General features: G+C 39.4%; 1 protein-coding gene across 1 annotated transcript; it reads right to left on the bottom strand.

The window, feature by feature from the left end:
* Positions 1-1,534: 1,534 nt before the first annotated feature.
* On the bottom strand, positions 1,535-1,971 carry LOC108060545 (probable salivary secreted peptide). Its single transcript, XM_017146263.3, has one exon. It carries the CDS (start codon positions 1,926-1,928, stop codon positions 1,590-1,592), a length of 339 nt encoding a protein of 112 aa, XP_017001752.1. The 5' UTR covers positions 1,929-1,971; the 3' UTR covers positions 1,535-1,589.
* Between the last annotated feature and the right edge of the window lie 9,643 nt (positions 1,972-11,614).

Raw genomic sequence — 11,614 nt, 5'->3', positions numbered from 1 at the left:
TTGGCCAGTTCTTAAAGTTAGAGGCCAGAGGACAGAAAGGGGGCTGTGGAACAGCAGGACAAATCGAATTCGGATGCAGCCGATCCTCTCGTTCCCGTTTTCGTTGCAGTTACGTGACTTTTTCGGGGGCAATTTTTTATCGAACGACTGACTTTCCCTTTAGTAAAGGGGAGGCCAAAAGGGGGCTCACAACCTCCGGCTGTATCCGTGGCCGTATCCGTAAACATATCCGGATCCGGGGCTTTGCATCGCAGCCGAAACGGCCGCGCTTTGCATATTAACTAAGTGAAACATTTTCGTTGACAACTTTTCAAACATTTGAGCGCCCTGTGCAAATATTTACCGCCACGGCACCGGATAGCTGGGATTGGGACTGGGATTGGGATGCCAGCCGAATCCGCATCCGCATCCGTTGCCTCAAGACGTTTAAAATTGAAATTTAAATTCGATACATAAACTAGGGAAATAGGAAAATGGAAAAAAAGGGACTTCGACACATCCTTTTGACCGTGCAGCTTAACATATCAATCCCCTCGCTCGGTTTTTGGGTCTGCTTTTGGCAATTTGAAATACAAATTTTACACCATACCCCGGGAATCAAATGAGCCAAGGCCAATAAGCCTGTCTCCCCTTCGGTGGATTCCCGTTTTCCTGCTTTCTTTTCTGTCTCACATTTTTTCTTTTTTTTTTTTGGTTCAGCCCTCTGGCTCTTTTAACAGTCTGTCTGGGCTTCACAGGATTTGTGGGCAATAGTCCTAGCCCCAGCCCTAATTTCGAGTTACTTTCGCCCACCTCTCCATCACACACACTCACTGATATTTATTAAATATTGAATGTTTTCCTTTGCTAGATGACTACGCCGCTGGCTGGCAAAAAGGAAAAGTTTCCCCTTTCCTCGAGGCGGGCGACTTTCATCCTTTGTGCCCGCAGTAACAAGGGGAAAAGCCCCAACAGCCGAGGGAAAATTCTAAACTTGTCGGGCAGTTTTTGGGGATTGGCCCGTGGCTAATGCACGATTATGCAAAGTCCGGCAGAGATAGATACATCAATATGCTATTCCTATTGACAGGGCACAATGATAAAGATATCCAGAAATATTACATTCGGTTATGATACTCTTTTTGGGATTTTCACTTTGCCGCACTGAATCATTAAAAGCAATATATGATGGTTTATTAAAAAAAAATCACAACTTGTTTACTAACTTGTTCGACATATCAAGGTTATAATCCCTTAATAGCTCTTTTTTTAAATTCTCAGCTACACGCAAAAAAAAAAAACGATTGGTATAATTACGGAACTAATAGCTCCTCTCAGAACAACAAAATACACACTACTTACTATTTTAGAGTTGCTTTGCTATTAAATAGTAACAGTAATAAACCATTTATTATGCTTACGTATTAGAATGTGTTAATTCCACGCGTCTAATTTTTTTGTGTGTAACAGGATAAGTATAGTTGTTTTTCCTTTTTTTGACAACACATTTCGCCACCGAACCGCTTTGTTGGTAATAAGAAGAAACTATTTTACATTTTAGTAGAATTTCCAGCGTTTTTTATTCGTTTAACTTATGTTCGTACAATCACTTAACGACCCCAGATCTCGACGGTGGAGTTGATGCCGCGGCTGACCTGGCCCTTCAGGTTTACGGTGCAGAACTTGTAGCCCGGACCGCCGGAGTAGAGGCTGGGATTTGCTCCAGAGTTGTTCTTGAAGTTGTCATAGACATACACCACCGAGATGTTGTAGAATCCACTCGGATATTGGACGTTCACGTTCCACAAGTTGTTCTTCACCGGATTGCGGACCGTGACGGTGCGCGAGAGGAGGTAATCATTGCTGTTCCTGCGCCCCCAGGTGGCACTGTAGGCGTGGCAGCCGAGGATCACGGCCAGGACAACTGAGAGGACGAGCAGAATACGCATGTTGGTTTGGTTCGTTCTACGTTCTTCGAATGTTTGGTGTTAGCTGTTCAAAACGCTCTGCCTTTATAGCGCCTCGCTCGCGATGAGTAAGACAATGCTTACAAAAGCGCTTCGCTTTTAATTAACTTTGGTTACAGGTCGGGGGCTTATCGGTCCCCATGAAGTGGGCATGCGGGCGAGAGTCTCGCAGAAAAAGCCAAATAGTGCAAAACGAAATCAAAGTATAAGAATCCCCCCGGCAATCAAGAGGCGGCGATAAGATTACCTGACTCACGCCAACAGTTGTGCAAAACAAGGCTGTTCCGACCATTTCGGGCCAGCCTTCCTGGAAAAGATTCGGTTCGCTTATCACTAAAGTCTCGCTAAGCCCTCCAGAATAAAAAATTGGTGATCGGAACAAATCTCAGCTGCTGATTTCAACTAAAAGATACCGGTTCTTAACTGGAAACACTTGGTCTTAATTCGAAGTTTTCCATTAGAAATATAGTCAATCAAAATGGGATTCGGATTCGGTTTTTTTAGATAATAAAACATATTATTGATAATATACTAATAAACTTTAGTTCTCTCTAATATTTTTCTTTAGTCACAATTACCAGTGATAATTTCGTGATTAAAATGAATTTAATCAAGGGATTACAATTTAATTAACCATAAACTCCTTATATTTCCAAACATTAATTAAGGTTTAGAATAAAATTCATCATTAAAGCTTTTTTTATTCCCAAACTGTTGTCTTTGCTTGACAATCTTAATAACGCAAAATGTGTACACATTATTATTAAGTCTGTGCAAAATAAATTCTTGCTTTTGCCCTCCGTGGTTTGAACTGGGATCAAAACGTTTTACCTATACTTGTAAATCGTAGAATAATGCTTGTTACAATTTTTATGCAAAATCCTATCTGTAAATTGATAAAGGGCCCGCGCGTAAATAACTTCAACGTCCATATAAATAAGTCACTGCTAAGTAGTTGGAACTTGAACTTGTTATACTAACAGCATTCTGTTTAGTTAAATTACAAATCAAGCCTTCAATACAAATAATGCACACAACTTTGGAATAAGATACGTTTACAAAGCAGAGTTTAAACCTTACCTAAGCTGTAATTAATATTGTTTGAACTGAAACTTTGCTCAACTTTAATTAAGTCCGGAGATAATTCCCATCATGCTTGTGGCGTGGCGTCCGTAGCGTCGATTAATCTCCAAAGGAATGCATTCATAGAGTTACTATTTCAAAGGAAGACCTGGGGTTGGCATCCTTATCGCCCGACACAGAGATCGAGTTGCTGGTCCGGACTTTGCTGCATATTTATTGCGAATTACAACGGCTCGAAGTCAGTTGCTTCGGAATAAAATCTCATTACTTGCAGCAGCCGTGGCTGATAAGGGTGGACGTATTTGTCACTTATGAAAGGGATAATTCGCCACGCTCCCCCAGGACGCTTCCCCCACTATATTCAAAAACAGGAAAAAAAATAAAAAACCCCACAATGACAACTAGGGAGACAAAGCAGCGACAAATGCCTGAGGGAATGTCGGGGGACCATTATGTTCCCATTGCCATTGCCATTATCCGATTGCAGTCTGTGCTGGCATTTTGTGCAGCAACTTGTTAATCACATTTTATTGACACATCGCCAGTTCTCGGGGGAATCGATTTCCATTTTTAAATTGGCCAAGTTAAGGGCGGCTTTTGCTGCTTTCGCAAGGCCCCTTTTCAGTTTGACTTTTACATGCGTTCGCTTGATAAGCAATTTGTTGTAGACTCGCACAGACTGGCTCAAACAAACATGGAAGACAGGCGCACTGAAAAAAAAAACAACTTTTAATTTAAGAAATTTTAAATCGAATTTCTATTTATTTTATTTATTGGAATGCTTTCATCCAAAAAATACTTGATATGTAACGATGGTCAATTTGATATTATGTAGTATCATTTCGATATCCTCGAAATTCTAAGATGGCCAGTTCTAGTTTCAAAGGTGTCTTTCTTCCTCCCACTCATGTAACTCTCAAACCTTCTATAAGTCCACCTAGATAGTCAAGTGTTTTTTAATTCTATGTATTTATGATATTAATGAATTTAAAGTTAATAAGCCTTAAGTAAAAGGTAAGTACAATTGTTGACAAAAAGAATGTAAGTAAGAACTTTCATTATCAAACCGTTTGTATCCTCTGTATATTTTGCAGCTTTATTACTTTGAATTTTTTCCAGTGCACTCACATGCACTTACCATCGCCAGATTCGACAATTGGCAAATTTAAAAGCAATAAACGTACAGAGAGCAAATTTCTGGGTTTATGCCTCGTTCTCGTTTAGCCTTTTTTAACTGCTTGTCAGGGGCGTTCCAGTGGGGAGGGGTGGTACGACCCCTGGGGGGGCGGACGAACGCGTGCCGACAGTATTTTCCAGCGCTGGCTGGTTCCACCCTCTGGGATTGGGATATGTCTGGGATTCCATCGCAAGCTGCCACTGCCATTCAAAAAGAGGACTTCCCTTTCATTTGCGCTTTCAATGCCAATCGCTGGCACGACACTTTCCCACTTTCCCCCCTTTCCCCCTCCAGCTATGTAGCCATATTACCCCCCCAAAAACCCACACCCCTGAGGAGCAGGGTTCAAGCTGCGCTTTGGTAAAATGTCAAGAGCGGAATGTGCACTTTTGACAGTTTCAGTTCATTCGTCGTACCCCTTCGAAACCCCAGTCTAACCCTAAACATCCCCTCGACATCCGCACACATGGCAACCCTGACACGTACCCCTAATAAAACTTTCTCGTCGAAAGAACGAAAGAACAAAGTCAAATATTAGGAAAATAAAAAAAAACTGGAATATGGCAGCAGCAGCAGCGTCGGGCTTATTTTATGTTTTTAATGTGTTTTTTGTGCCGTAGAAACCTCTCGCAACCTCTGGACCCCTTCCGCAGACCAATATTCGAGTTTAGTTGCCATGCTAAACAATGGAAAGGCGAAATAATAATCCACACAATCACAATGGGCAGACTCACTCCTCGCATTATTTCGAATTCAAGGAATTTTTCATATTTAAGTGCTTTTCATAAAATTTGGCTTTACTTTAAATGCGTTTATTTGTTTGGTTTCATCTACTTAAGTATGCTTGACGTTGCCAGAACACCGAAACTTTCGGGTTTTATTAAAATAATTATTATTTCCTAAATTTCCATAACAACTTTCAGTGGTATTCTCATGGTTATTTGTTTAATTTCATGAAATTGAGCGAATAATAATTATTTCACAAATTTTCAAAGCAACTTTCAGTGGAGTTGTAATGTTTATTTGTTTTAAATTCTATTTCATTAAAATGAAAAACACAAAATGGAGCGAAACGTCGAGCAATGAGAATAGTTTGGCAGTAACAATTTGTTTATTCTAAGGAAACCTTTTTAGCGGAAAGTTAAACAACACACGATTATTGTTAAATTAAAGAATAGTTTGTTCAACAACCATTTGTATATACTAGGGAAACCTTTTCAGCGGAAAACCAAAGAATAATATTTTATTTGTTAAGCGATTGAAAAATTCTTGGAATATTCCAGCTAATTATGTCGGCGGAACCAAGGGCTGGCGACTTTTCCAATTTTCCGGGGGGTGTGGGTCCAGTGCTTAGTGTTTCTGTTTTTCCTGCAATATGCAAAATGGCTTCTGGCCAGCAACTCATAGGGACGCCCAATGAATGTCCCCCTGTGTGCAATTGCTAATGAATTCTCTAAGCGATAGCAGTGCAAAAAGAATTTAATGCGCCAGCCGCAACAAAGCAAAAAAAGCCAAAGCAAACATAATGAAAGCGGGAGGAGCGGAAACGGAAGCGGGAAAAACAAAAGGAAAACCTAAAGCCGAAGCCAGGGCGTCAAAGTTGTTTGCCCTTTGTTGGATGTTGTTTTTGTTGTTGTTGCTGTTGCTTTGGCTGGCATTGTTGCTATTGCTGTTGTTGTTAATTGCTGACTTAATGGCGCTTTAATTAAATCGCAACACTGCAGGCGGCCCAACTTGGAAATGGAAAATGGAGGGGGAGAGGGGAGAGATTTGGAGGTGGGGCTGCTGGAATTCTTGCACATGGCGACTTCCGGTTAGTCACGAGCCAACCCTCCGACCAACTTGATTTGTGACCCTTTGTTAGTTGTAAACGGTCGAAAGTTGTAAACTGCTTTTGCCATTTTATTTTATCAATAGCCGAACGGACAGACATGCGAATATGGCTTTTTTCTAGCTAGTAGCTAAGTCGGAATTTTAGAATTGGTATTTAAGTTAATGGCTTACAATATTTTAGAAACCTTATAAACACATCTTACTTGAATACTTGTCAAGTTTTTAGTTTAAAATCTATTAATGAATGTACAACATTTGTATCACTACACTCAGAATAAAAATCGCCCTGAATTTTAGAAAATCGCCATACTTTTTAAGCCAAAGGCAGCTCGCCTTGTCTTTTAGAAAAAATATTTCTAAAAATTAGAAAAAAAAATTCTTAAATTTAGGGTTGGTTTTTGCAAAATTGAATAAGAAGAAGAAAAAAAAAATCGGGGAATCGGGAGTTATGCCGACTCCACCCCTCTGTCGGTGTGGGGTGTTGTTGTTTTCTAAAATTTAGGGCGATTTTTTTCTGAGTGTATGACTACAAATTTTTAAATACAACAGTAAAAACGTAATCGATTTTTATACTTAATTTGTAAATGAAAATATCTCCCTAAAATAGGAAGTATTTTAACATTAAATTATTAATTCAAATAAAGCGACGAACAAGAAAAAGATATAGGGTTTTACATTAAAAAAAAAAATAAATAAAAATAAAAATTTGTTAAACGCTTTAAAGCCATGTCAAATAAGAGGCTGATAGTTGGTTTTGTTTTGGCTGCTCTCGGAATCCATCGTTGTCAGCACTTGGTACCACCCCCAAATTATTCAGCCAAATGGCCAAAAGCTGCAGCTGGCGATAAGTTGGCTGTTGCTGTTGTGGCAGACACAACTTTAGATTCGATCTTGGGCGCACCGAATGTTTAATTGCCGGGTTGGCTGTCTATCAAGTTGAATTACTCCAGTGGTTTATTGTTGCTCGCCGTGCAGCCGGGTGTGAAATTTTAATTAATGCAACTGCAGCATTCTAGTTCAACCAACAAACAGCGAACGAATTCCATTTCGCCTGCCAATTGAATTTCGCTGTCAAATTGATGAACTTTCCCAAACAATTGGCAGTTGCGAGTCCTCAGCACAGCTTGTAGTTTTTGGCCATTGTTTTTGCTACAATATTTACGTTTAATCAAATGGAAAATCCACTGCGATAACTGGAAGCTGTAATAACAATCCAGTGAGCCTTGCGCCACAGCTCGTAAACATAATCGCAGTTGAGGGCTTTCAGCTCGTTTGATCGGGGAATCTATTTATTTTGTGGTTTGCAGTTCTGCGGCTTCGTCATATGTGCACACAGATATGTAAGTTTATACATCATTTTAATTAAAAGCGGTAAAAAACACATATGCTGCAGCGAGAGCACATAATGCAGAGAAGATAAAAATGCAATGTGCCGCAATACCGCAATTTGTTTAACATTCCAGGCAAACGCGAACTGCATAAACAATTAAACCGATTGAGTCGAAAATGGCGCGTAAAAAATGCACTGCGAAAACCGCAGGATAAAAACACACATTATATTGTAATCTAACATTTCGATCATTGCCGCCAAAGACCGCCTGATATGTTTACTCATATTTAATTGGTTTAGTGCCTGGCGGTATCGATTTCCGGCGCGTTCCGGGCATAGTGCCACAAATCATCAGAATTCATAAATAATAAAGCCTTTTAAATGATTTAAAAAGCGTTTTGCATATTTCATGCCTGTTCTCGGGTCCTCTGGCTGCCAATTAAATGCTAAATGGATTAAAATAGCAAAATGCTGCGATAAACTCAATCAGGAATTCTGATTTATGCCTGCCAAATGGGCTTGCTCGACCCAAGTGAAAGCAACCCCCCTCATTTATCAATCAACCAACACTATCGAACAAACAATTCGGAATCTCACAGTTGAGAAATTATGGTTTCCATTAAAACGTTTATTTATTTATTAATTTATGTAGTGGAATTATTCCTTATGGGATACATATTGTTATTTATTAGTTTATGTTGTGGAATTATTAATTATTTGATTAATTTTGAATTACATTTTTAAATTATTAACCCTCTATTAGAATCATTTAATAAAGCCTTCTAACTGCTAAATATTACAATCCGACTATTTTAGGACTCTCTATGAGAACGAAAATCTATTGAGGTGTATGTTACGGAAGGTAGATTGTTCCATCTACAAAAATATATTTAGTTTTATAAGTTTTATAGTTTTTTCCTAACTCATTTTATGTTTAAGGGTGTATAACATATGTATTATTCATGAGCCCCATCTAATCCCGTGATCTTATCAATACAACCAGCCAAAAATCGGGTGGACAGACTCATAATGCGTCAACTAATTGCTCATTAATTCCCAAACATGATTTCCAATTCAATCAGACTCGCCTAATTACAAAACTTAATCCCGTGGAATGGCCGCCCAAACACCTGTTGGAATATCCGCGCTGGAGTCTTCCGCTTCTCGCACTTCTGATTTCCCATTTTCCCCAAGTCGGGGGCACACGCAGGGCCAACAATGTTGTTCCACGACAAACTTGGTCCCGGATTTTCCCATTTAGTTTGTTTTGTTTTCCGATTCCATTTTTTTGCCGGCTCAGAGGCAAACACATAACGCAGCCTTGCCGGCCCTCTTGTGGGGCTGCCACTCAAAGTTTTGTCGTTATGAGGACGGGTGAAAAAGCGAATGTCCAGTGACAGCTCAGAGGGCGAGAGCAAAAAAGATTGAATGTACCCGAGGTACAGATGATACAGTGGGTATATACGACCTTTGGATACTGTAGGGATCGAGGGAAGGCATCTCGTGGTCAAACATAACCAATTTGTAACCAAAAAGGTCTTTCAAATAAAATATTTTCAAAGTTTCATCACTGTGTTATTTATTTTTGAATTTATGTGTTTTATTTAAGTTTCTTGTCTTTCTTAATGCAATTTTAAAATGAATTTCTGTTACTATTTCTATTTACTATTGAATTCTTTTAATTCTTTAGTAATATTTAGTCATTTCAAAGCTTCTGTTCAAAGATTAGTAAACCATTTTTTTGTTTAGGGTATTTTTAAGTCGAGATCCTTGAGCTAACTTTCTTTGTAATTAGAGCGGCGCAAACGAATCCCGTGAAGAAAGGGTAACGTGGGGTCAGCAAATGCGCATCGCTCAGTTTTTGACACGCACGGCAAATATGTTTGAGTTAAAGGATGGCGGACCCTGTCCAGGGCCGGTTAAAAGCACTTAAGGGAACCTTCATAAAGCCTTTCCGCACAGCTGATAATAGTGGCAAAATTGTGACGTTTAAATAATAAAATCAAGGGCATTAAAAATTCAGATTTTAATGAATTTTGTTTTAGGAATCCCTATGTAATAGGAGGTGGAGTAAGAGCAATAGTCTAAAATTGGATTTAGGTTTTTATGTAAAGCTCATTATAAAAGAATTTGACTTTATAATGAATTACTTCAAAGCAGCGGTCAGCAGCGCCCTATTAAATATAAAACTAAATGTCATTGTAAGTTTGTGCCAACAAAAACCGTCAGCCGAGGGTCAGATTTTTTTTACAGCCCCATAAGTGTGCCGCCCAATTCTCAAAGTCCTTGGAGCCGCTCCTGTTGTGTGCGAACGTGCCCTCGCATGGATCTGTTCTGCCCATCGAATCGGTCCAAATCCCCAGGCCCTCTCCACAGGCCTTTGATGCATTTCGTTTTTTTCTTAAACTGCCCCCCCATTATACAAACCGTCAGTTGATTAATAAAGCACTCGGATTGCTCAGATTGCAATTTTTGTTTATGATTCAAAAGGAACATTTAATTTATTTGCTTTGTTTCTTTTTTTTTGTATGTTTGTTTTCTGTTTTTCGTTTTCGGCTGTCGCTTTCACAAAAATTGAATTTCTGCTTTCAGTTGTCGTTCTGGTTCTTAGCTTTGTCTTAGTGCCACGCCCACTTCCATCGTTATAATAGCGTTCGGATAGATAGAGAGGTGGGTGGGGTGGGTTTTGGGGTGTGGGTTCTTAAAGGTGTGAGGGCGTTTCGAGTGTTTGTGTGTCTTAGCAGATATTCCTTCATTCATTTTGTTTTAGACGAAAACGCATAAGTTTCGAGTTTCTGTATACACATACAATCATACGCTAGAGTATATCTAAAAGTAGGATACAGAGATACATCTATATAGAGTTAAAGAGTGAGACATATGTAGAGTGAATGACAATTTGTTTTGCTTTGTGGTTTCTCAGTTTTCGGGTAGTGTGTGAGTGAGTTTGTGTACTGTGTGTGTTTGCTTTAGCCTTTTCCTTCCGGGCTTTCCACGTTTGCTGGTATTGGTTTTGTTTTCCACTTAATAGCCTTTACAGTTAGTTTTCAATTTGACGACAAAATATACGTTTAGTCATAGACATACACTCACGTACACATATATAAACATGAAACACATTCAGTTAGTTATAGTAGTGGCCTGCTCCTTTGATTCAAGAGCTCCGTCTCCTTAGCTTTATAATCTATTTGGAAATTTGTTTGTCTCCACAGGATAATTGTAGGTGTTTGTGTTTGTGTGGGTGAGCTTGTTTCTGTGTGTGCGAGCTGCCTGGCAGCCGTATTCATTTTTTGGGGAATATTTATTAAATGCAGAGAGCTTTGATAGTTTGCAGTTCAGTATTTGCTTTAGTAACGTTTCCATAGTCGAGTGCGAAGCTTAAGAATAAACAATATTGGAGTCAGCTTACGTAGCTAGACGAATAAGCAGCTGCTGGTTCGGAACTATTTTCTATTTCATCCTTAGTTATTTCGGTGCGTGACTGTTTCTTGTATTTTATTTTGGGTATTTCTTTTTTATTTTGCTGATTCATTTGTGTTTGATTATTACAGAGAACATTTAAACTACGTTTAAGTGGTAGCTTTAACTATTTACTAACTAGAAAATATATTGGGATGGCTGAAAATGGCATAAGTCATTGAATAAATCACCTCCCAAATCTCCGCTCATCCCAGTATATTTTCCAAGTGTCTTCTTTTGGGTGTGGGGCTTTTCGGGGCCTGACAACTTTAAGTTGCAGCCTGACTTGGCTAACGGAAATGCAAATTAATACATAACTCTGGGGAAATTCAACTAAAAGGCATAAACAAACAACAAGGATGTCTTAAGCTGGGGATTTTGGCTCGGAAACAATCGCACACGCACCTACAAATGCACTGAGCGAAATGCACAGCTGCATACTGCATATTTCATGGCGTGTCCTGTCAGGAGCGGAGATTACTCCCCATGTCCTTTGACATCGAGATAATTGAGCAACGAAAGGATTGCGACAAGGTTCTCCAAAACTGAATTAGAGCGCTATGCGAGCGAGGAGCAAGTTAGGGGTTAAGTATTTAAGGGTGTTAAGGGCGCTCTACGCATGCAAGTTTGTTTGTGTGTTTCTGTGCTGGTGGTAGTGGGTGTGAGGTGTGAATAATGTTTATCGGTTGTTTGCCATCGGTTTAACATTTGCCGCCTTTCCTTTTCACCTGATTCAGATTCTGTTTTGAACTTCTCCCTTATGACATACGCAATAGTAAAAATAAT

This window comes from Drosophila takahashii, chromosome 2R (assembly GCF_030179915.1).
Source record: "Drosophila takahashii strain IR98-3 E-12201 chromosome 2R, DtakHiC1v2, whole genome shotgun sequence".
Classification (NCBI taxonomy): domain Eukaryota; kingdom Metazoa; phylum Arthropoda; class Insecta; order Diptera; family Drosophilidae; genus Drosophila; species Drosophila takahashii.
Note: the sequence above shows the minus strand (reverse complement) of the source record. Positions and strands in the feature narration are given on the sequence as shown.

Excerpts from the sequence above, each read along its gene's own strand:
- LOC108060545 (XM_017146263.3), bottom strand. The coding sequence starts at position 1,928 with ATGCGTATTCTGCTCGTCCTCTCAGTTGTCCTGGCCGTGATCCTCGGC.